General features: G+C 40.8%; 1 protein-coding gene across 2 annotated transcripts in view; it reads left to right on the top strand.

The window, feature by feature from the left end:
• The window catches only part of timm50 (translocase of inner mitochondrial membrane 50 homolog (S. cerevisiae)), a 164,507-nt gene that overhangs the window by 74,236 nt on the left and 66,643 nt on the right, over positions 1-23,628 (top strand). For both annotated transcript variants that reach the window (XM_072549212.1, XM_072549211.1), the window contains exon 3: positions 10,470-10,491. In XM_072549212.1, coding sequence (XP_072405313.1) covers positions 10,470-10,491 — 22 coding nt within the window. The remainder of the gene's footprint in view (positions 1-10,469; positions 10,492-23,628) is intronic.

Genomic DNA, 23,628 nt, shown 5'->3' with positions numbered 1-23,628 from the left:
CCATCACTTCCTCTGGAAGCTCATTTCATTCACACACCACCCTCCGCGAGAAAATGTTGTCCCTTTTCCAATCTTTCCCCTCTCACCTTAAAGCTCTGCCCTCTAGTTTTGGACTCCCTCATCATGGGGAAAAGACCTTGCCTAATTACCCTATCCATGTTCCTCATGATTTTATAAATCTCTACTTCTCAGCCTCTGACACTCCAAAGAAAATAGCCCCAGCCTTTTCAGCCTCCCTATAGCTCAAATCCTCCAACTCTGGCAACATCTTTGTAAGTCTGAACCCTTTCAAGTTTCACATCTTTATAATAGCAGGGAGACCAGAATTGAACACAGTATTCCAAAAGTGGCCTAACCAATGTCCTGTACAGCTGCAACATGACCTCCCAACTCCTGTACTCAATGCTCTGACTAATAAAGGCAAGCATACCAAACGCTGCTGCCTTGAAAGGTTTCAGAAAAGATTTAAAAGGATGGAGCCAGAGTTGGAGGGTTTGAGTGACAGGGAGAGGCTGAACAGGCTAGGGCTATTTTCCCTGGAATGTCTGAGGCTGAGAAATGACCTTAGAGGTTTATAAAATCTAGAGAGACATTTTTGCGGGGATGGGGAAGTCCAAAACTAGAGGGCTGAGGTTTAAGGTGAGAGATTAAAAATTTAAAAGGGACCTCAGTGGCTACTTTTTCACGCACACAATGGTGCATGTATGAAATGAGTTGCCAGAGAAATTGGAGGAGGCTGATACAATAACAACATTTAAAAGGCATCCGGAATGGGTATATGAATAAAGGTTTAAGGGGATATGGGCTAAATGCTGGTAAACAGGCCTAGATTTTATTTAGATAGCATGGACAAGTCGGACCGAAATGTCTGTTTCTGTTTTGTACATCTGTGACCATATCATGTAATTTTTATTAGTTACACAATGTCTGTTTGGTGTTAATATATTTAAAATAGCAGTATTATTTTCATTTGAAGGCTTTCAGTATACCAACTTGTCTGGAAATGTAAAATAGCTGCAACTGGTACCGTTTTTACACATGGGAGAGAATGTTTTCATAACATTGACCGCCTGTTTGTAGAAAACATTTAGCAGTATGAACTGCCAAACCCTTGTACCTGTTGCTATCTTAAAATACTCGTTTCACTATCTTGAGGCTGAGAACTTGATACTTCGTTTATATATAAAAAAAACAATTCACTCCCAGACCTTTTGGTAAACCTGCAATGGCATGTGCTTAGCAATTGCCTAACTTAGCAATTCCCTTTGTTTTTGTGAGCAATATTATTGTGCTGAATTAAAGCTTATGCCTTAAATTAATGTTCACACACCTTTTTTTAAAAATTGGATATTCAAAGTTGGTTGTTTGGTTTAAGTGCTTTTAAACTTGGACCCCTCCTGTAGATTTTTGTCAAGTCATAATTTCATTTAGCAGCTTTTTCCACAATACATCTTTGACCAGCCATGATAAATGTCATACTGTTTAAATACAGTGTACAATTAAAGTATTGCTGCATATTTGTTTCTAAGAAATGGACTTGATAGTGTTTTTTTTTAATAGTCACCTGTCACTCTTATGCTTTTGTGGTGTATCAATTGGAATTATGACAGAGGTGACAAATCTTACAGCTTTGTTGTGGCTGTAATTTGGATGCAGAAATTCTCACATTTTTAACTTTTAAACAATTAAATTATTTTGACAGCATTTGCTGTGCAAATTAGTGTTATTTTTATTTTTGGTACATGTGCTGAGTTGCAGTGAAAAGTTTTGTTTTGTGTGCTATACAAAGTGCATCAAGGTAGCAGAATGGAGTGTAGAAGACAAGTGTTACAGACAAACAAGATGCAGAATGAGGGAGATTTTGACAAGAAGATTAAAACTTTACGCTAAAGCTGGCTGTTATTATTAACCGGCTCCTCCAATTTGGTTGTGGTTGAGAGCTATTAGCTTGATACAGTAGAAATAAATCTTGGAGCTCCTCAGTTGGCTAGGGCTAACTGTAACTCGTGCAAAGCCAGGAATCCTCTGACTCAATCCCAACTCATTTCTGAGTGTCCTATCTCAGCGGGGGTCCAATAATTCAGCATTTCTAGGTTGGGGGAATGACCTCTGCTTCCAGTTCCTGAATAGCGAGTTCTATGTGTGAATATTAAATGAAGGTACGACTGGCCTCCATTTGAATATCATTATTATAACTTAGCTCATACAAGAAGAACACTTACTCGCAAAAAGTGACAACATGGCATTTGTGGACTGGTGTCCCAGCAAGGAATCTACTGCTCAAGAATAAAAGGGAGAAAAAAATTGTTTTGAATTGTTTGATCACGCAATACATCAGGTTCCTCGCTTAAAGCTCCACACTTTAGGATTTCAAAAGGTATCCAATTCTCCCTCTTCCATTGAATTGGTGCCAGTTCTGTCATCCTCCCTTTGTCTCTTTCAATTGATTACCATTTCCTGAAGGTAAGATTGCTTACCACCCCTGTGCTCAGTGACCTGCACTGGCCCTCAGTCAAGCAATACCTTAATTTCAATGTTTCATGTTTTTAAGTCCTCCATGTCCTCCATCCCATCTGACTCCTATTATGTCCCAAAGAATGGTACCTGTTGTGATTGAACTCTGGCCTTTTGAGCAGCCTCAATATTTCTCGTGCTCCATTAATGAGCATGTGCTCATGAGCTCTGGAATTATCTTCCTAAAACACTCTGTCCCGCTGCCTTGCCTTTCTTCATTAAGATTCTCCTTAATCTTCTGTCAACCTTTTGGCCATTTGTCCTAGAAATATAAAGATCATTTACTTTTTGTCAAGGTAATGGTCATAGTTGGAGAATTAAATTCCCACAATGCCAGCAAAGTTTCCACAATTTATGAAAAATGGGACGATTGATTATTTTTAAGGCAGAGGTAGATAGATTCTTAGTAGGCATGGGAATCAAAGGTATAGGAGTGCACGGAACATGATCAACTGTGATCGTATTGGAGGCTGAGCAGGGTTGATAAGCAGAATACTTCTGCTCCAAACTTGAGGGATAGAACTGGGTTATTCAGTCTGGATTAGTGGTGCTGGAAGAGCACAGCAGTTCAGGCAGCATCCAAAGAGCAGCGAAATCGACGTTTCGGGCAAAAGCCCTTCATTCCTGATGAAGGGCTTTTGCCCGAAACGTCGATTTCGCTGCTCTTTGGATGCTGCCTGAACTGCTGTGCTCTTCCAGCACCACTAATCCAGTATTTGGTTTTCAGCATCTGCAGTCATTGTTTTTACCCTGGGTTATTCAGTCACCAAGTTTATGGTTCTCACTCTTATAGTGCATAACACTGCTCACTTTAGAGAGCAACATATCTACTAATTTGCTGCATACAACTGCAATTGCAGATTGCTAATTTTCAGTGGAAGATAATTTTCATAGAATCCTACAGTGTGGATGGAGGCTATTTAGCCCATTTGAGTCTCATGCTGATCCTTCGAAGTGCATCTCACCCAGACCTACCCCACTACCCTATCCCTCCAACCCTGCATTTCTCATGGCTAATTCACCCAACCTCCACACTATGGGCAATTTAGCATGAGTAATTGACCCAACCTGCACATTTGGACTTTGGAAGAAAACCACGCAGATGGGGAGAATGTGCAAATTGCACATAGTCACTCAAGAGTGGAATCGAACCGGAGTCACTCGTGCTGTGAGGCAGCAATGCGAACTACTAAATCATTGTGTCGCCTATGAACCAACTTCATGTCTTTAAAACACATTGTACATTTTTAAAACAAAATGTACATTTTTATATTCCACATTGGATATTAACAGACGAGAAGCAAGTTTGGAAACCATTAACTTAAATACTGTCATTATATGTGAAATATTTGAGAGTTAAAGGTTGCCCAGAGGTGAACTGGCTTTTTATCAAGGAATCAATACTTCACTTCAAATGAATTTTGAGTAAGCTTCTTCCTTCTCCTCCATTTCAATTAAATTTCACTATTCAAATGTAACATCGTGATGGGCATATCTACCTTTTTGGTGAGACAAATAATAAATAAACTGTGAAGAACAGTATCCCACCCCCATCCCCACCCGCACTCACTCCATGTCTTTACACTTATGCTCCTCTTGGATTATTAACTGCTTTCACCTAAAACCAAGTGATAATTCACTATTCCTGGTTGTAGGATATTCTGGTGCACTTTAACTACTCAGTTATCTCCTAACTACTCATTTGGATCAAAAATAATCCCTTCTGTGCACATTAGAAAGGCAAGAAAGATTAGTTATTTAATTATCCTTTGCAGTTTGTTCCAGGTCAGACAAATGGAGGTCAGGAACAAGCATTTGGGCAAGTTGAAGTAGGCCAGGAAGAGATAGGAAGTTGCAAAATGGGACAGTCCAGCAAAGAGGTGAAATAAAACCAGTGAGAAGGTGAAAGGTGTCCAGGAGATTGACTAAAATGGTAATAAAAAATAGCATTTGTGACTTTTTTTAGTAATTGAAGCTCTTTCCCTATAAGGGTATAAATTAGTTCTTTGATTTTAAATTATTTTTTGAACACCTTTCATTGCTACTTGTTGTACCCTTTAACAGATTTTGAAAGTTTATTGTGGATGATCTGGCCTGTAGGATTGAAGTCAGCCTTTCATAAAGTCTAGAATCTTAGCTAATGGTTTCAAGTTTCAGGCTTTCAAATATTATGTTAAAGTCAATCAAATTATCATCACTATTGAATAATGCTTGTGTATTGTTAAGCTGTTAATTAGATATGACTCATTAAGTCCAATATGATGTGTCTCTTGTGGTTCTGGGACAAAACTACCTTAGATACACAAGAAATTCACCCTTTCTGATACCTGCAAGTGTATTAATGCAGGTCAGTGTGAAATCAATATCTCCCAATAAAATTGCACTCCTTTTTGCAACATGCTTGTTTAGTTCCTCCTCACTACATATGTACCATTTCATAGCTCCTCCCTGGAGAATGTCATCACGCCCAGTATAGTGTTGAAACCCTTTCCTATTTCTCAAATTAAAACAATTTCATATTATGTTGTTAAATTTATTGCTCTCCATCCACCATTTTGTATTTCTAATAACCTGGTATGTTTAGCTGGTATGTTTGGAGTTGTAACTCAATAATGGCTATAATGTCACAGGACCTGCCCATTCAACACCCCCGCCCCCAAGTTGAATTTGAGTCTGCATTTCATTCAATCTGTTCCATATACCCCACACATTTTGTATTAACTCCCTTGAAGCTCAAAACAGAAACTCATCTGGGCTACCACATAAAGACTGTCTACAACAGCATGTCAGAGGCTAGGAATACATTGGTGAGTAATTTGCCTCCTGACTGCCCACAACCTGTCCGTCATCTAGAAGGCAGAAGTCAGGGGTGTAATGGAATATCCTCCTTTTGCCTGGATGGGTACAGCTCCAACAACACTAGAGAAGTTTGACGCTATCCAGGACAAAGCAACCTGCTGGATTGGCACCACATGCACATCCCTTACTCCACCGGCGCTCAGTAGCAGCAGTGTGAACTATCTACAAGATGCACTGCGGAAATTCACCCAAGATCCTCAGACAGAACCTTCCAAACCCACAACCACTTCCATTTAGAAGGACAAGAGCAGCTAATACACTGCAAGACCACCACCTCTAAGTCACTCACCACCCTGACTTGGGACTATGTCACTGTTCCTTCACTGTCACTGGAATTCCCTCCCTCATGGCATTGTGAGACAACCCATAGCAGTTGTACTGCAGCAGTTCAGGAATGCAGCTCACCACGTTCTCAAGGGCAACTAGGGATGGGCAATAAATGCTGGCCAACCAGCAATGCCCACGTCTCATAAATGATTTTTTAAAAATGCTTATTTGAGTCTCAACCCTTTGATCTATTGTTTTACTCTTTTTTTTAATGTGGTTGAGTACTGTATATCTTTTAATTCCTCATTGCCTGTAGAGCCAAAAGCGCAATATCTAAGTTATTGTGCTTGCTTGCAATTTCTGTTTTTGTACTATTGTCATACTACCTTTCCACCTGATCCATTCCCTTTGTATCTGGAATAGAACTAGTAAGTCAGTGTTAAAATGCATTCTTTGTCCATGTGTTATAGAGTCGTGGAAGTGTCACTCATATTTGTAACAAGTGTTCAAAGCTGTAGCTGTCTCTCTACTTGGACAAAAAAACTGCAGATGCTGAAATCCAAGGTAGACCAACAAGAGGCTGAACGAACACAGCAAGCCAGCAGCATCAAGAGGTGAAGAAGTCAACACTTCAAATTCTTCAGGATTGGGGACGAGTGTCTGGGGAGCTGCAGATGTTGGGTTTGGTGAGGTAGGGATAGGTGAGCATAGGTAGAGGGTATGACCTGGTTGGCTGATGGGAGAAATGAAATCTGCAGCTCCCCCTACAGCCATCCCCAGTCCTGAAGAAGGCTTACACCTGAAACATTGACTCCTCCTGATGCTGCCTGGCTTGCTGTGTTCTTCTATCCTCTTGCTTTTCTCGCTACTCAGAGTCAAAGAGATGGACAGCACGGAAACAGACCCTTCAGTCCAACTTGTCCATGCTGACCAGATATCCTAAACTAATAGGTCAGGCAGCATCCAAGGAGCAGGAGAATCGACATTTCGGGCATGAGCCCTTCTTCAGGGCTCTGTGATTCCTGAAGAAAGGGCTCATGCCCGAAACGTCGATTCTCCTGTTCCTTGGATGCTGCCTGACCTGCTACGCTTTTCCAGCAACACATTTTCAGCTCTGATCTCCAGCATCTGCAGTCCTCACTTTATCCTAAACTGATATACTCCCATTTGCCAGCATTTGGCCCATATCCCTCTAAACCCTTCCTATTCATGTAACCATCCAGTACCTCTTAAATATTGTAATTGTACCCATCTCTACCGTTTCCTCTGGCAGCTCATTCCATACATGAACCACCCTCTGTGTGAAAAAGTTGCCCCTCTGATCCCTTTTTAATTCTTTTCCTTCTCAGCTTAGACCTCTGCTCTCTAGTTTTGGACTCTGCTACCTTGGGAAAAAGACCATGGCTGTTCACCCAATTCATGCCCCTCATGGTTTTATAAATCTCTATATTATCACCCCTCAGACTTTGATACTCTTGTGGGAGAAAAGCCCCAGCCTACTCAGCCTCTCCATGTAGTTCATACTGTCTAATCCCAGCAGCACTCTTGTAAATTTTTTCTGAACCCTTTCAAGTTTAGCAAAATCTTCCCTCCGGAAGGGAGAAAAGAGCTGAGCACAGTATTCTAAAAGTGGTCGAACCATGTTCTGTAGAACTGCACCATGATATTCCAACTCCTGTACTCCCATGCACTGACCAATGAAGGCAAACGTGCCAAATGCTGCCAGCACTACCTTGTCTACCAGCAATTCAACTTTCAAGGAAGAATGCACCTGTACCCTGAGGTCAGCTTTTTCAGCAACACTCCCTAGGACTTTGCCATTAAGTGTATAAATCCTGCCCTGATTTGCCTTTCCAAAATGCAGCACCTTACATTTATCCAAGTTAAACTCCACCTGCTACTCTTCGGCCCATTGATCCATCTGATCAAGGACCTCGCTGTACTGTCCACTGCACTGCCAATTCTGGTATCATCTGCAAACTTACTAACCATACCTCCTATATTCACATCCAAATTACAGATTGTGGTTGAAATATATTTTTGTTCCTGCTGATGGCCCATGGTGCCCTGTGAATACGAATGAACTTAATAACTAAGTAACCATGGAGAGTTTTTTTGGAGTTGGGAATTGCAGAGATTCATAATCCTCTGACCAGCTAAATTTTTATACCCATCTTCGTCCTAAATGGACAATCCTTGTTGATCCAGTCAGTGGAAACAGCTGCTCACTCTTTGTCCTGTCAAATCCTCCCTATAATTTTATATTTCAATCAGATTACCTTTCATTATTTTCCAGACAATGGAAGAAAGGTCAGTTTTGCTCCATTTCTCCTCCAAAAGGCAACCTCTGGGGAACCAATCTAATGAACATTTGATGAACCCCTCCAAGAGAAATGAGACCTTTTTAGGAGGGTCCAATGTTATGTGTACAGCTCCTTGTAACAAAACTTAATTAGTTTTGTTCTTGAACCTATTTGTGATGACAGTTTGTTAAAGACGTTGGAAGTGAAATTATTTCAGATAGTTCTGCTGTGCTTTTAATTTTAATATTAACCAGCATCTACAACTGCACTGCATAACTTCTTTTATATTGTTCTGCAGCTTTTCATGCTCAAGTCTCTCTCAGCTGCACATTTTAGTGTCTTGATATCTTTTACACCCATCTGAGAAGACAAATGGAGGTTTGTGCTCCAAGATCTCTCTGAAAGACAGCACCCAACAGTGTAGCACTTAGTGCTATACTGGACTGCCATTCTAGATTTTGTGCCGCTTTGGAATGGTTCTTTCCCTAGATTCCGACAAGAGTTAGCAAGTTTGGAGAAGATTTGTAGCTCAGGTTGAGGTTCTAAATGTAAGTTTGATCGCTGAGCTGGAAGGTAAGTTTTCAGACATTTCATCACCATACTAGGTAACATCAGTGAGGAGAAAGTGAGGACTGCAGATGCTGGAGATCAGAGTCGAGTGTGTGGTGCTGGAAAAGCAGAGCAGGTCAGGCAGCATCCGAGGAGCAGGAGAATTGTTTTAGGCAAATGCCCTTCATCAGGAATTATCATCCGTTGAAGCATGGGTGTTAGGACCCATTTTCTATTATGTATTGAGGTTTCCTATTGTTGGTGATGTCATTTCCTGCTCTTTTTCTCAGAGTGGTGAATGTGGTCCAAGTTGATGAGTTTGCTGATAGAGTTCCAGTTGAATTGAACTTAAAAGACCCTATACAGGCAACAAGCAAAATTAATTATTTACAAAATACCGTGCAAGGACTGTAACAGACACTACATTGGACAAACAGGTAGAAAACTTGCCACCAGGATACATGAGCATCAACTAGCCACAAAAAAACATGACCCACTCTCACTATCCTTGCATACAGACGAAGAAGGACAGCACACCCATTCAAGGACAAGCCAAACAGACACACACATGAGAATCCCTAAAAGTGTGGCCTTCCAATCAGAATTCTATCAACAAACTCATCGACTTGGACCCCATTTACCAACCTCTGAGAAAAGGAAGGAAATGACATCACCAACCCAAGGAAACCTAAACACACAGAAAGTGGGTCATAACACCAGTGCTTTACAAGAGGCTCACTGATGATGTCATCTAGTATAGTGATGAAATGTCTGAAAATGAAGCTTCCATTCAGGCAAAACTGTTAAATTTGAATCGTGGATGACAGCTGAGAAACAGCAATCATCATCGCATTTAAGCTTAAGCTGTAAAATTTGGAGGATCTGATATCTTAAAAAGTGAGGAATCAAATGTAGTTGCTCAGTTTTGTACAGACTGAACAGCTAACTTACTAGACACCACACTGCGAAATTGCAGTTTCAGGTTTCCCACTGAGTCTTTGTGATACAGCTTGTTATGAAGTGCTGAGCGATTATGTCCTAATTCCTAGAATATCTGTCACAGGGTGGTGTCAATCAAGGGGTTGCAGTTAACCAACAAATTATCTCCTTTTCCTTCAGTGAATGAAGAAGGCTTCCTATCCCTGATTCCCAACAAATGATCATTCAGACTGCCAGGTGTAGGTTGTTTTGAATTGTAATAGAACCTACAATTGAAGAGCCTGTGATGGTTAGTGTCCATATGTAGGTTGTAAACTCGCCCCTAGAAGGTAGTGCGACAAGGAAGAAAAATATTAAGGGTAATTGATGGGGATCTGGGAGATGATGTTGGGGTGAGATTGGGGACGGTGGTACCCAAGTTATTTTTAACTCTTTTTATTTCTTAGAAATTCAAGTGTACAGCTCCGGATGGTTTGGCAAAGCTGTGCAGACCAGAAGGTGCAGTGATTGCTAATTTCATCTGTAGCAGCAAATGGATATTAAAATTGGCTTCAGACTTGGGAGGGTGGGGGGAAAAAAACTCAGCCAAGGCTCCATATTGCAATGTGCTTTCCCGTTTTTGCCTACAGGTTACTTACAGGCATGACACAACCAAGGCTAATTCTTTTGGCCAATCATTTGGGCGCAAAGATTGGCCACTTAGATGTGTTGTTGCAAAGCCAACAAGAACCCCAAAGCCTTCAGGCCAGAAAAGGGTATATTATAAGGATGTGGATTGACTTCCACTGCATGCTACTAATGAAGTCCAGGGCCAGTAACAGACCTCATTCCAACTATAGTGAGGGTGTTGGCGGTTGTTTGGGAACCAGCTGCTTCCCCCATCCATTGACAGATGTATTTGAATATTCATATGTTTGGCGATTAATTTCTATCTTAATTGGGAGGATGGTGTTGTGCTATGAATGCTCCCAACCTGCTGGTAAATGGGCTGCAGAAACTGATCTTTTTTTTTTCTCTGTCTCCCTCTTTCCTCCACAGATTCCAGATGAATTCGATAATGGTGAGTTAAATCAATTTGGAATTGTTTGCACTGTTGGGTTCATCTCAGGGTTGGCATGTCAATGCAAGACTTTTCTGTGGCAAATGTCCTTTTTTTTAATTCTTTAATACATACTACAAATGTTGCTTCTACTCACAGATGGCCCCTGTGTTAAAGTGGGATTTAAATATAATAGAAATTGGCACTCCTTCTGTCTATATTTTGAACTATAAATTCTGCGAAATGAACAGAACTGGAGCATCACTCTGTAATATAAAGTAAATAGGATTTGCTATTTCTATGTCCCCCATTTAAGTTGTCAGTTGTCCTTGATTTGAGGATAATGTCTCTTAATGTATACAATACCCAGCATACCAGCCTGTTTTAACAAACATTGTTCTTAACTACAGGTTTTTTTTCTAGGACATGAGACACAAGTGTTTTGCTTTTTTAATTTCTGAGCTTCCTTGTATAATATTTTGGTATATGGTATTAAACGTCCAGTTGCAAACATGGCTTCAAGAGATGGTAATGGTGTTTTTTTTAAATTGCTTCTGAATCTGAGATTTCAAGTTTTGTATTTGTATCTATTTTTGAGAAAGCTAACTTTGATCTTTGAGTAGGTCTGGTGTCTGATTTCAACACAGAAGTACATAGCTGCTAATTTTAGGGACATTCCAACGAGCTTCCACTCTTGTGGACTAGAGAAGGGATGTTTTGTGTAATTTGACTATTCAGTGACCCTACTGTCAACCCCTAATCAGTACTGACTGAACTCAGTTGTGCTGACTCCTTCATCATAGTCAAATTCCTTGCAGTGTTCTAGTCTTTATAAACAATAACTATTTGGTTGAGATACTGACATGGATCTTATGTTACTGCCTCAGTACCAACATTTCTCCTTGCTGCCATGGAATCTAAAGACAAAGGAATACAAGTTTGACTGCAGGAGGCTTCATGTGATACTACTATGCTGAGTCAGAATATTTCTTCTTTTCCTTGTACATGTGTGTGGTTGTCATTTTTGAGTAGGCATTGTTGCTCCTTGTAAATGGAAGCAGTTTTGCATTAGTGGGATTTTTGATTTATCAGGTTTTCAAGACTTGATCAGCCACTTAAATGTTTGCAGATCTAGTTATTTGCTCATCAGTATTTGTTTGAAATTTAAAATATCACTCTGAACAATTACTGCAGAAGCATGCTCCTTTGTTATTGGCCCCATAACATTGGACTGTGTGTATTATGAAGCCTTTGTTGTGAGAGAAACAAAATATGTAAATGTGGACTCTTGTCTGGATTCTAACAGGGAATTGAGGACAATGCATCCGTCCAGTGAATCCTTCTTTCAGTCTATTATCCATAGTTCCCAAGTAAAAGTACAGTAGCCTATTAACACAATTCAATTACTTTTAGCTGGATTGAGCTGCTTCATTTCCCTGATCTTCTGCAGCTTTCGAATGTTGTTGCCTAGGGCTCCGGCACTAGTGGGAAATACTTAATTGCTATTGAAATGTTGAAGTGGTGATTGATTCACCCCATCACAACACAATATAGCATCTTATGAGGGTTTCTCTTAATCATGATCAATTATACTCTATAGTCAGGCACCTACAATAGTAGATATTTAAAAGCACTGATAATAAAGTATTTTTCATGTCTTTCTCAGTTTCAAAATAGTTTTAAACTGCTTCATGTAAGATTCAGCACTTTGTGATTATATGTTTGTTTAGTTATTTGCTTGTATGATTTTATGGACCAGACCAAACCCCCTTCAAATATATCAACAGATAGCCTTGACCTTAACTTTCCTCTTACTTAGAGACCAGCATTAACTGCTGTGTTCCAGATGTGATTCAATTGGCAATGCTATACGGCTTTAAGCAAAACTCACTTTATTCTTATCCTACAGTTAGAATACAAACAAAAGAAAGAAGAATTGGCATAACTTTAACTTTATTGGAAAGCTTAACAGAATGATAGATTATTTAACTGCCAAACAGCAACTGTTCTAATATAGTAACATCCCCATAAATACACTCTTGACAAAAGCAAATTCATTGAAATAGATTGTCTCATATGTGATGTTTCTCCAGTCTGGGAGAAAAGAACAGCAAGAGAAACCTCTGGTAGACAGAGGGGTATAGCAACTCCCACAACCAACTTCAAAATCCCAACAACTGCTAAAAGCTAACCTATAACCCTGATTCTATAAGAGCTTGACTCCACCAGTTCATGCTGCTTCTATTGTTCCAACTTTTATATTAAAAACACTAAGACCTCTCAAGCTGTATACTTTATTGCCTTGAAAGAAACAGCTTACCACCAATGGCTCAAAACCCCTCTTCAAAAAAAAGACAAAATACACTTCTTAAAGCCATAGCGTTGTCACAGTAGGAACAGGTTTTCTTCAAAGTTTCTTTTAATGTATCGTGCTGGTTATTGATAGAGCATTGGGATGCCGGGGAGGGTACACATGGTGGTGTGGGCAGGGTGATGATTTGTAGTTTGCATGTGCACAGTGAATGGCAGATTGTGTTCTGCAATGAGACATTGATTTTGTAGTACTACACTCCATTGTTTTACACTTTTGTCAGGTGCTTGATAAAAGTACAAACGCTGAATCCAGTCGCCACCCCTAACAATCACAAAGTGGATCTCTGTTGTCAGTAAATGGAAATTAATTTTCTAATTGGCTACTAGTCAGAACTGTTAATAATCAGAAGTGTGCATATTAGTAACTGACCCTCAATATAAACTGAAAATTAATTGAGTAATAATAACTCTGTAATCATCCACAAATATCTGAAACTAAATAACTTCATTGTAATTATTTTTTGATAAACTAGCCATCACAACTTACAATAGAGGAGTTTTAAATTTTTTTTCCTGTGGGAGTACATTAAAACCCCATTAGATCTATTTTATTGCGCATCACATCTATGCTCATGTTAGTGCACTTCAACATTTAAGTTGTCCTTGTCTGTACCTTTGTGAGGCCAATGGCTCTCCCACAAGGAAAAAAGAAAATACAGGTAGGAATAGTCACCCCAGCTCATGTTCCCAAGAATCCTAGTAGCTGATTACGGTTTGTTTCTTGAGCCTTAGTAATGCTGCAAGTATATTTCAAAAATATAATTAGAATCATAGAAATTTACAGCACAGAAGATGACCAGTTTGTGTCGTAATGTCTGTCTGTCTCTTGGAAAGAGTCATCCAATAGTCCCACTCCCCAATTGGGCCTCCAATTTTTTTTCCCCTTTCCAAGTACTTATCCAGTTTCCTTTTGAAAGCTACTGTTGAATACCTTTACCTCACCCATTCAGTAGTTCCTGACCGCAATGATTTTGTTGTGTTTGGGGAAATAAAAATGCTTTGTCTTCCTGTTTCTTTCACCAATTACCTTTTAATCTGTCTCATTTAGTTACCTATCCTGCTGCTGTTGAGGAAATTAAATCTTATTTTCTAATTTTCTTGATAATTTTTGCTCAGGTTGATGTACACTTGGTGAGTAATTTTATGTATTTATAAAGTGAGTGCACATTTCCATCTCCAAGGCATATCAGTAAGGTGAGGTTTATGTAAATGCATGTCCATTTACACATTCTACCAACTGGTTTTGATTTTCATTTTCTCCTGTATGACTAAGATCTTCCCAATATTGAGCCTTCGTGGAACCCAGAAGTTCAGAAATACATGTAAGCACTGCACTGACACTTTTTTAAAATTATTTTTGAATAGGTCAAAAGTTTGGCAGCAGGTCAGGGAATTCATAGATTTAATTTTTACAGTTCTGAAGAAACAATGGTTCTATTATTTTACAGAGCAAGATACTTCAGTTTCTACTTGGTGTTAGTGTTGTGATCATCCTGTCCTAATTGTCTTCTCTCTTCCTTGATAGCATTGGCTAGTTTTTGAACAGTGCAAACTTCTTGTCATCCAGCATCTACACTCATTCTTGCTAGCAGGAATCATTCGATGATAATTGAGAGATGGAACAATACATAATGTTCCTCTTGCTGAACATACAAATTATGAGCAGGAGTACACTATATTCACCCTTTGATAAGATCACAGGTGATTTGATTGATATGTCAGTTCCATGTGCCTGATCACCAATTAGCATTACTTCCCTTATTAGTCAAGAATCACTATACCTCTGTCTTAAAGATATTGAATGACCCTTCCTTGACTGATGTCTAAACAGAGGTCTGCAGACTTGCGACTGAGAGAAAGAAATTCTCCTCAGCTTCGTTTTAAATGGGAGATTTAAGATTTTGTCTCTTCTACATGGTGTGAAACAGCCTTTTGGTATCAAGTTCCTTCAGGATCTTGTGCTTCAATGAGATCACACCTCCTTCGTAACTACAATAGATAGAAACTTAACCTCTCCTACCTTTGTGAGATAACAGAGTTAAGCTTGTCAGATAACAGCTTCATCCTGAATCATTTCAACAAACTACTATGGACAGCAGACTGAAGGAAGGATTCACTAGACTAATGCATTGTCCTCAATTCCCTGTTAGAATCCAGATAGGAGTCCACTCTTACATATTTTATGCAATAACATTCCTTTTTAAATAGAGGCCAAAATTGTCGCACCAACATCCTGTACAACTGTAATTAAACTCGGCAGCTACTTTTATTCCAATCCACTTTTCAATAAATCAGTGTTCCTAATAATTTGCTGTACCTGCATGCTAACTTTGTGTGATTAGTGTACCAGGGCACCCAGTTCCTCTTTTACCTCAGTTCTGTAATCTCTCTCAATTTAAAATATTACTTCTCTATCATTGTTGCCACAGTGGACCATTTCACATTTTCCCAAATTATGCTCCCACCTACCAAATACTTTTGGGCATAGACATAACCAACCTGTATACCTTTGCAGATTCTGTATGTTTTCTTACCGACTTACTTTCCTATTCATCTTTGTGTTCTCAACATTTTTAGCAACCATTCGGTAGGCCGTACCTCCCAGCTGTAAATAGTCGGGTCCCAGCATCACCTTTGGTATTACCCTTATTAACTATATCTGCTCCCAGGAGGACCAGTTCCATCATAGAACATACTAGATGGCCTCCTCCTTTAAAGACCGTAATTTCCCCTCCCATATGGTTGAAGATCCCTTCCAACGCATCTCATCCACGTCCCGCACCTCCGCCCGCAAACCTCATCCCTCCAACCGCCCCATCCGCCGACATTTCCGCCACCTACAAACAGTCCCCATCACCAGGGATATATTTCCCTCCCCACCCCTTTCCGCCTTCTGCAAAGACTATTGCCTCTGTGTCTACCTGGTTAGATCCATGCCCACCAACAACCCACCCTCCCCTCCTGACACCTTCCTGTGCCACAGCAACAATTACAAAAGCTGCGCCCGAACCACCACCACCACCACCACCTCCTCCCCTTCCCCCACCTCCCATCCAAGGCCCCAAAGGAGCCTTCCACATCCATCAATGTTTCACCTGCATATCCACAAATGTATCCGCTGCTCCTGATTCTGCCCCCTTTACAATGGGGTAGACTGGACGCCTTCTCAGAGTGCTTCAGGGAACATTTCCGTGACACCCGCACCAATCAACTCCACTGCCCCGCGGCCGAACGTTTTGACTCCCTCTCCCACTCTGCCGAGAACATACAGGTCCTGGGCCGCCTCCACCGCCATTCCCCCACCACCCAACGCCTGGAGGAAGAACACCTCATCTTCCGCCTCAGAACACTTCAACCCCAAGGCATCAATATGGACTTCACCAGTTTCCTCATTTCTCTCTCTCTCTCTCTTCACCCCCCCCCCATTCCATTTTACCCCAGTTCCAACCTGCCAGCTCAGCACCATCCTCATGACCTGTCATACCTGCCGATCTTCCTTCCCACCTATCCAGTCCACCCTCCTGTCCGACCTAGCACCTTCATCCCCACCTCCATCCACTTATTGCACTCTTAGCTACCTTCTCCCCAGCCCCACCCCCCTCCCATTAATCTCTCCACTCCAGAGGCTCCCAGCCTCATTCCTGATGAAGGGCTTTTGCCTGAACTGTCAGGATGCTGCCTGACCTGTCCTTTTCCAGCACCATTCTAGTCTTGACTCAGATCTCCAGCATCTGCAGTCCTCATTTTCACCTTATTACATCTTGCCAACCCAAAAATGGCCCAAAAGACCTACTCTCCTGTTAGCTAACCAATCCCCTATCCATGCTGATATGTGACACTCTATATCATGAATTCTTAATTTTACGCTATACCTTTTGTGCACCTTCTTGCATGCCTTCTGGCAATCCGAGTATGCTATATGTATAGGCTTCCCTTTATTTTCATTGCTTATTACATCTTCAAAGAATTCTACTAAATTAATTGAGCATGATTTCCCTTTCTCAAAACCATGTTAACTCTCCCTGATTGCATAATAATTTTCTAAGTGTCCTTCCTCTAATCTCTTTCCTAATAGATTTCAAAAATTTCCCTCTGACAGATATTAAGCCATCTGGCATGTCGATTCTTGCTTTCTGTCTCCTTTCTTTTTTGAATTAGAGGAGTTAGATTTTCTATTATGCAATATGATGAATCCTTTCCAGAGTCGAAGGAATTTTGGAAAATTAAAACCAATGCAGTTACGATCCCAGCAACTTTTTTTTTAAGATCATAGAATGAAGTCCATTAATACCAGAGGACTTGTCAGCTTTTAGAATAATTTTCTTAGTCTGGTAATTGTAATAATTTTAATTTCTTCCCTCCCTTTCACCTTTGATATAGTTATTTCTAGAATGTTGTTTATTTCCTCTAGTGAAGGCCAATCACAAGATAACTGTTCAGTTCACCATCATTTCCTATTTTTCATTATTAATTCCTTCGATTCTGTCAAGGGAAATGCTCACTACTTTCTTCCTTTTTTAAAATATGTATGGAAATTCTTTCTCTGTTTTTGTATTTCTAGCTCTCTTTCTCTTGTACATTTTTGTTTGGTCACAAGTCATACAGCACAGAAACAGACCCTTTGGTCCAACTCTTGCATGCTGACCAGATATCCAAAACTGATCTTGTCCCATAATCAACTAAACCCCTCCTTGTCATGTACCCTTCCAGGCGTCTTTTAAATGCTGTCATTGTAAAAGCCTCCACCACTTATTCTGGCAGCTCATTCCATATACACGCCATGAAAAAGTTGCCCCTCGGGTCACTTTTGCATCTTTCCCCTCTCACCTCAAACCTATGCCCTCTAGTTGTGGATTCCGTTGTCCTGGGAAAAATACCATGGCTATTCACCCTATCCATGCCCCTCGTGATTCATTGTTTTCTTATTATGTTCTGTACAACCTTCTGAACTGCTGTTCCTCTTTGTGGAATGATATGCTTTTTCTTTACGTCTGATAGTATCTTTAACATTCTTAGTTGGCCATGGATAATTGTATTCTTTCCCTGAAATTTTTTTCTCCGAGATATATCTTTAAGTGATATGAAATATCATCTTAAACTTTTGCATATCTACTGACCTATCCCTTAACCTCATTTTCCTGGGTCACTTTAGCTAGCTTGGTCCTTCTACTCTTATTATTGCCCTTAAAGAAGACCCATTCTTCTCTTCTGGAATCTGAATGTGAAAATTCAATCGTGTTGTGATCACATCTATATAGCTGTGGCTTTATTATTGTGCTATTAGTTAATCTTATCTCATTGCTTACTACCACCACCTCTCTGGTTGGCTGTAGATTGTGCAGTTCTAAGAAATTTTCCCAAGCTCACCTATGTACTTTTTTTTTGCCAGGTTACCTTTCCCAGTTGATTTGTTCCATCTGCAATTAGGTTAAAATCACTCATGATTAATGCCAACGCCTTTCTCACAAGTTCCCATTATTCTTTTGCCCCCTGTAAACGGGCGACACTGTGGCTCAGTGGTTAGTACTGCTGCCTCACAGCATCAGGGACCTGGCCAATCCCAGCCTCTGGGGACTGTCTGTGTGGAGTTTGCACATTCATCTTGTGTCTACTTGGGTTTCCTCCAGGTGCACCGGTTTCTTCCCACAGTTCCAAAGATGTGCAGGTGAGGTGAGTTAGCCATGCAAAATTGCCCATAGTGGTCAGGAATGTGTAGGTTAGGTGCGTTAATCTGATAAATATAGGATAATAGTTTAGGGGAATGGGTCTGTGTAGGTTACCCTTCGGATGGTCAATGTGGATTTGTTGGGACGATGGGCCTATTTTCACACTGTAGGGATTCTAATTCTAAAAAACCCTGACCGACAATATTGTTATTGTAAGCTATGAATTCCACCACAATTCTTGCCTTGACGTTTTGTTATCTTAACACGAAATAAATCTATGTCTCGACATTCAGAGCAAAATCATCCCTCTCTGTATTGTCCTTATTCATTGTTAATTAACCCTCTGCTTTTCCCTAACCACCTGTTGTCTGAAATGTTATGTATCCTTAAATATTCAGGTCCCAGGACATTTCTCTGTGATGGGTATCAGATCATACATATTTATTTTTGTGAACTATTCGTTTAATTATGTTATGAATTCTGGACACGCTAACACGTTAAATTAAAGATTGTGAGTTCTGCATTTTTACTATTATTTCAATTTCCAGCTTCGTGCACTCTTGAGTTTCTGTACTCTGTCCTTTCCTGCCATATTGGTTATCATTTCCCTTGTAACTACCTTACTGTCTTGCCTCATACTCTCTCTAATATATCGCGTCTTCTCTCACTTGATCCTTGCCCCTGTTATTTAGTAGTCCTCATGTTCTCGGTTGTCCTCATTCTTGGGAACACTAGTTTCTGCACAATTCAGGTGAAAGTCATCTTAACGATCGAGCTTCCATTTTGACAGCAGTAGTAGTAATTCAAATCCATTTACCCACACCAATCTTTGAGCCACACAATCCTACTTACCCTCAGACAACTTACTTGTGTCTTGGGTAATAATCCAAAGGTTATTACCTTTTTGAGGATCTGCTTTTCGATTTAGTCCTTCGTGGCTTGTACTCCAAGCCAAATCTTTTTCTTAGTACTATGTCATTGATACCTATGTTGATCATGTTGTATCCTTGTCTTCCTGCTAACGGTTCTTCAGGTTAGATGAGAAGTCTCAAATGCTGACACTGGGCAGACAACACCAGTCTTTGGCATGTATTCTTTCGACTTTGAGGAACTGTCTCTTCCATTGACTATACTGACACCTACTATCACTACATTCCTATTGAATGGCCCTGCTTGAGTGGCCTCAAGTGCCATGGTCTGTTTGCTCATCCACCCTGCAACATTCATGATTGTCATTTCAACTGTAAGAGCCTCAAGACTGTTGAACAGTTGAAAAGGCTGAGGCTCCTCTTTTTCTATATTCTCAATCCACATTCCTGCCTCACTTGCTCGCTGGCAGCAACACCAAGGACACAACAGTGGCTCTGCCCTCAATGAATAACTGCAAGGAGAAACCCACAAGCAAAGAAGTGTCAAAGTGCCATGGAGATGAGGGTTCCCTAGCAATGCTGAGCACAGTGAGGGCCCTGGCAAAATTCCTTTTCATGTCACAGAGAGCCAAAATGCACCCACTGCATTCTACTTCCAAGCAACGAGGAGCCGTGACACATTGGACTAGGTTCAGGGCTGAACAATAGCACTATCTGTTTCAGAACCAGACAATGAACCTGATTGTCTTGACTGCACTTCTCCCCTGATAACATCCAGACAGGATACTACTCCAGAGAGGATCTGCCTCAGTCATGCAAGAGTGCAGCAGCTCATTCATACATTGGGGTGCAAGAGGTCACCCAGCAATTAGAAAATATTTAGATTTTTTTGAATTATTACACAGTGGGTGGTAATCTAAAAATCTAAATATGGGATTTAAAATTGCCAGTGTCGAAGTGTGCAATATTAAAGCCTGTCTGTCATGAGTTTCCACATTGGCTCACCTGTACTTAAGTGGTAGCCACAGAGGTTGGTTCTGGGGCCTATTACGACACTGGTGAACCCCTCTGTTAATTAAACCAAGCACCAGAAAAGCTCACCTTGCCTCGTAATCTGTTAAAATATGAGTGACAGAGAATTCCCAAATTCCACTACTTAAAAGAAAATATCAATTTATTCCTTGACTCTAAAAGTGAGCATTAAACAACAACTATTCATAACTCTAAGCCCCATTTCTCTTAACTTATTATCTGCCTCCAACTCTATAACAATATACTGTTCCAATAAAAATATTTATTAAAATTACATCAACTTAATTTAAAAACCACACAATGGCCGTTGTCATCGGTGTCTCTTCCGGCTGAGGATCTCCCTGGGTCGTTGTCTGTCTTCTGCTATGAATATTTTTATATGAAAAAGTACCTTTGATAGTGTTTCGATGGCAGTTATTCTGTCTGACTTTCAAAATGCCTGCCATTTTTATCGCCCTCAACATCAGATTGTCTCGTTGGTTTAATGTTGGCAAAGCAATAAACTCAAGCTTGAACTGACGGTCAGGGCAGGCAGGGACAAGGTAGGACCAATAAATTAAACTGCATTTATTTCAATGCAAGGGGCCTAACAGGGAAGGCAGGTGAACTCAGGGCATGGTTAGGAACATGGGACTGGGATATCATAGCAATTACATAAACATGGCTCAGGGATGGGCAGGACTGGCAGCTTTTAATGTTCCAGGATATAAATGCTACAGGAAGAATAGAAAGGGAGGCAAGAGAGATGGGGGAGTGGCATTTTTGATAAGAGATAGCATTAAAACTGTGCTGAGGGAGGATATTCCCAGAAATACATTCAGGGAAGTTATTTGGGTGGAACTGAGAAATAAAGAGATGATCACCTTACTGGGATTGTATTATAGACTCCCTGCTAATCAGAGGGAAATTGTAAGGAGATCTCAGCTATCTGTAAGAATAATGGGGTGGTTATGGTAGGGGATTTTAACTTTCTAAACATCAACTGTGACTGCCATAGTGTTAAAGGTTTAGATGGAGAGGAATTTCTTAAGTGCATACAAGACAATTTTCTGATTCCGTATGTGGATCTACCTACTAGAGAAGGTGCAAAACTTGACCTACTCTTAGGGAAATAGGGCAGGTGACTGAGGTGTCAGTGGGGAAGCACTTTAGGTCCAACGACCATAATTCTATTCGTTTTATAATAGTGATGGAAAAGGATAGACCAGATCTAAAAGTTGAAGTTCTAAATTGGAGAAAGGCCAATTTTGATGGTATTAGGCTGATTGGAGGCAGCTGTTCGCAGGTAAAGGGACAACTGGAAAATGGGAAGTCTTCAGAAATGAGATAACAAGTATCCAGAGAAAGTCAGGGTGAAAGGAAAGGCTGGTAGCTATAGGGAATGCTGGATGACGAAAGAAATTGAGGGTTTGGTTAAGAAAAAGAAGGAAGCATATGTCAGGTATAGACAGGATAGATCGAGTGAATCCTTAGAGTATAAAGAAAGTAGGAGTATACTTAAGAGGAGGGCAAAACGGGGACATGAGATAGCTTTGGCAAATAGAATTAAGGAGAATCCAAAGGGTTTTTACAAATATATTAAGGCCAAAAGGGTAACTAGGGAGAGAATATGGCCCCTCAAAGATCAGCAAGGCAGCCTTTGTGTGGAGGCACAGAAAATGGGGGAGATACTAAATGAATATTTTGCATCAGTATTTACTGTGGAAAAGGATATGGAAGATATAGGCTGTTGGGAAATAGATGGTGACATCTTGTAAAATGTCCAGATTACACAGGAGGAAGTGCTGGATGTCTTGAAACGGTTAAAGGTGGATAAATCCCCAGGACCTGATCAGGTGTACCCGAGAACTCTATGGGAAGCTAGAGAGGTGATTGCTGGGCCTCTTGCTGAGATATTTGTATCACCAATAGTCACAGGTGAGGTGCCAGATGACTGGAGGTTGGCAAACGTGGTGCCACTGTTTAAGAAGGCGGTAAAGACAAGCCAGGGAACTATCGACCGGTGAGCCTGACCTCAGTGGTGGGTAAGTTGTTGGAAGGAATTCTGAGGGACAGGATGTACATGTATTTGGAAAGACAGGGACAGATTTGGGATAGTTAGTGTGGCTTTGTGTGTGGGAAATCGTGTTTCACAAACTTGATTGAGTTTTTTGAAGAAGTAACAAAGAAGATTAATGAGGGCAGAGCAGTAGATGTGATCTATATGGACTTCAGTAAGGCATTTGACAGGTTCCCCATGGGAGACTGATTAGCAAGGTTAGATCTCATGGAATATAGGGAGAACTAGCCATTTGGAACTAGCCAACTGGCTCAAAGGTAGAAGACAGAGGGTGGTGGTGGAGGGTTGTTTTTCAGACTGGAGGCCTGTGACCAGTGGAGTACCACAAGGATCGGTGCTGGGCCTTCTACTTTTTGTCATTTACATAAATGATTTGGATGCGAGCATAAAAGTTACAGTTAGTAAGTTTGCAGATGACACCAAAATTGGAGGTGTAGCGGACAGCAAAGTGGGTTACCCCAGATTACAACAGGATCTGGACCTGATGGGCCAATGGGCTTAGGAGTGGCAGATGGAGTTTAATTCAGATAAATGCGAGGTGCTGCATTTTGAGAAAGCAAATCTTAGCAGACTTATACACTTAATAGTAAGGTCCTAGGGAGTGTTGCTGAACAGAGTGTCCTTGGAGTACAGGTTCATAGCTCCTTGAAAGTGGAGTCGCAGGTAGATAGGATAGTGAAGAAGGCGTTTGGTATGCTTTTCTTTATTGGTCAGAATATTGAGTACAGAAGTTGGGAGCTCATGTTGCAGCTGTACAGGACATTGGTTGGGCCACTGTTGGAATATTGCATGCAATTCTGGTCTCCTTCCTATCGGAAAGATGTTGTGAAACTCGAAAGGGTTCAGAAAAGATTTACAAGGATGTTGCCAGGGTTGGAGGATTTGAGCTATAGGGAGAGGCTGAACAGGCTGGGCTGTTCTCCCTGGAGTGTCAGAGGCTGAGAGGTGACCGTATAGAGATTTACAAAATTGAGGGGCATGGATAGGATAAATAGACAAAGTCTTTTTCCTGGGGTTGGGCAGTCCAGAGGGCATAGGTTTAGGGTGAGAGGGGCAAGATACAAAAGAGACCTAAGGAGCAACCTTTTCACGCAGAGGGTGGTACGGGTGTGGAATGAGCTGCCAGAGGCCGTGGTGGAGGCTGGTATAATTGCAACAT

This window comes from Chiloscyllium punctatum, chromosome 29 (genome assembly GCF_047496795.1).
Source record: "Chiloscyllium punctatum isolate Juve2018m chromosome 29, sChiPun1.3, whole genome shotgun sequence".
Lineage (NCBI taxonomy): Eukaryota > Metazoa > Chordata > Chondrichthyes > Orectolobiformes > Hemiscylliidae > Chiloscyllium > Chiloscyllium punctatum.
The sequence above is the reverse complement of the archived record's forward strand: the minus strand, read 5'-3'. Positions and strand labels throughout refer to the sequence as shown.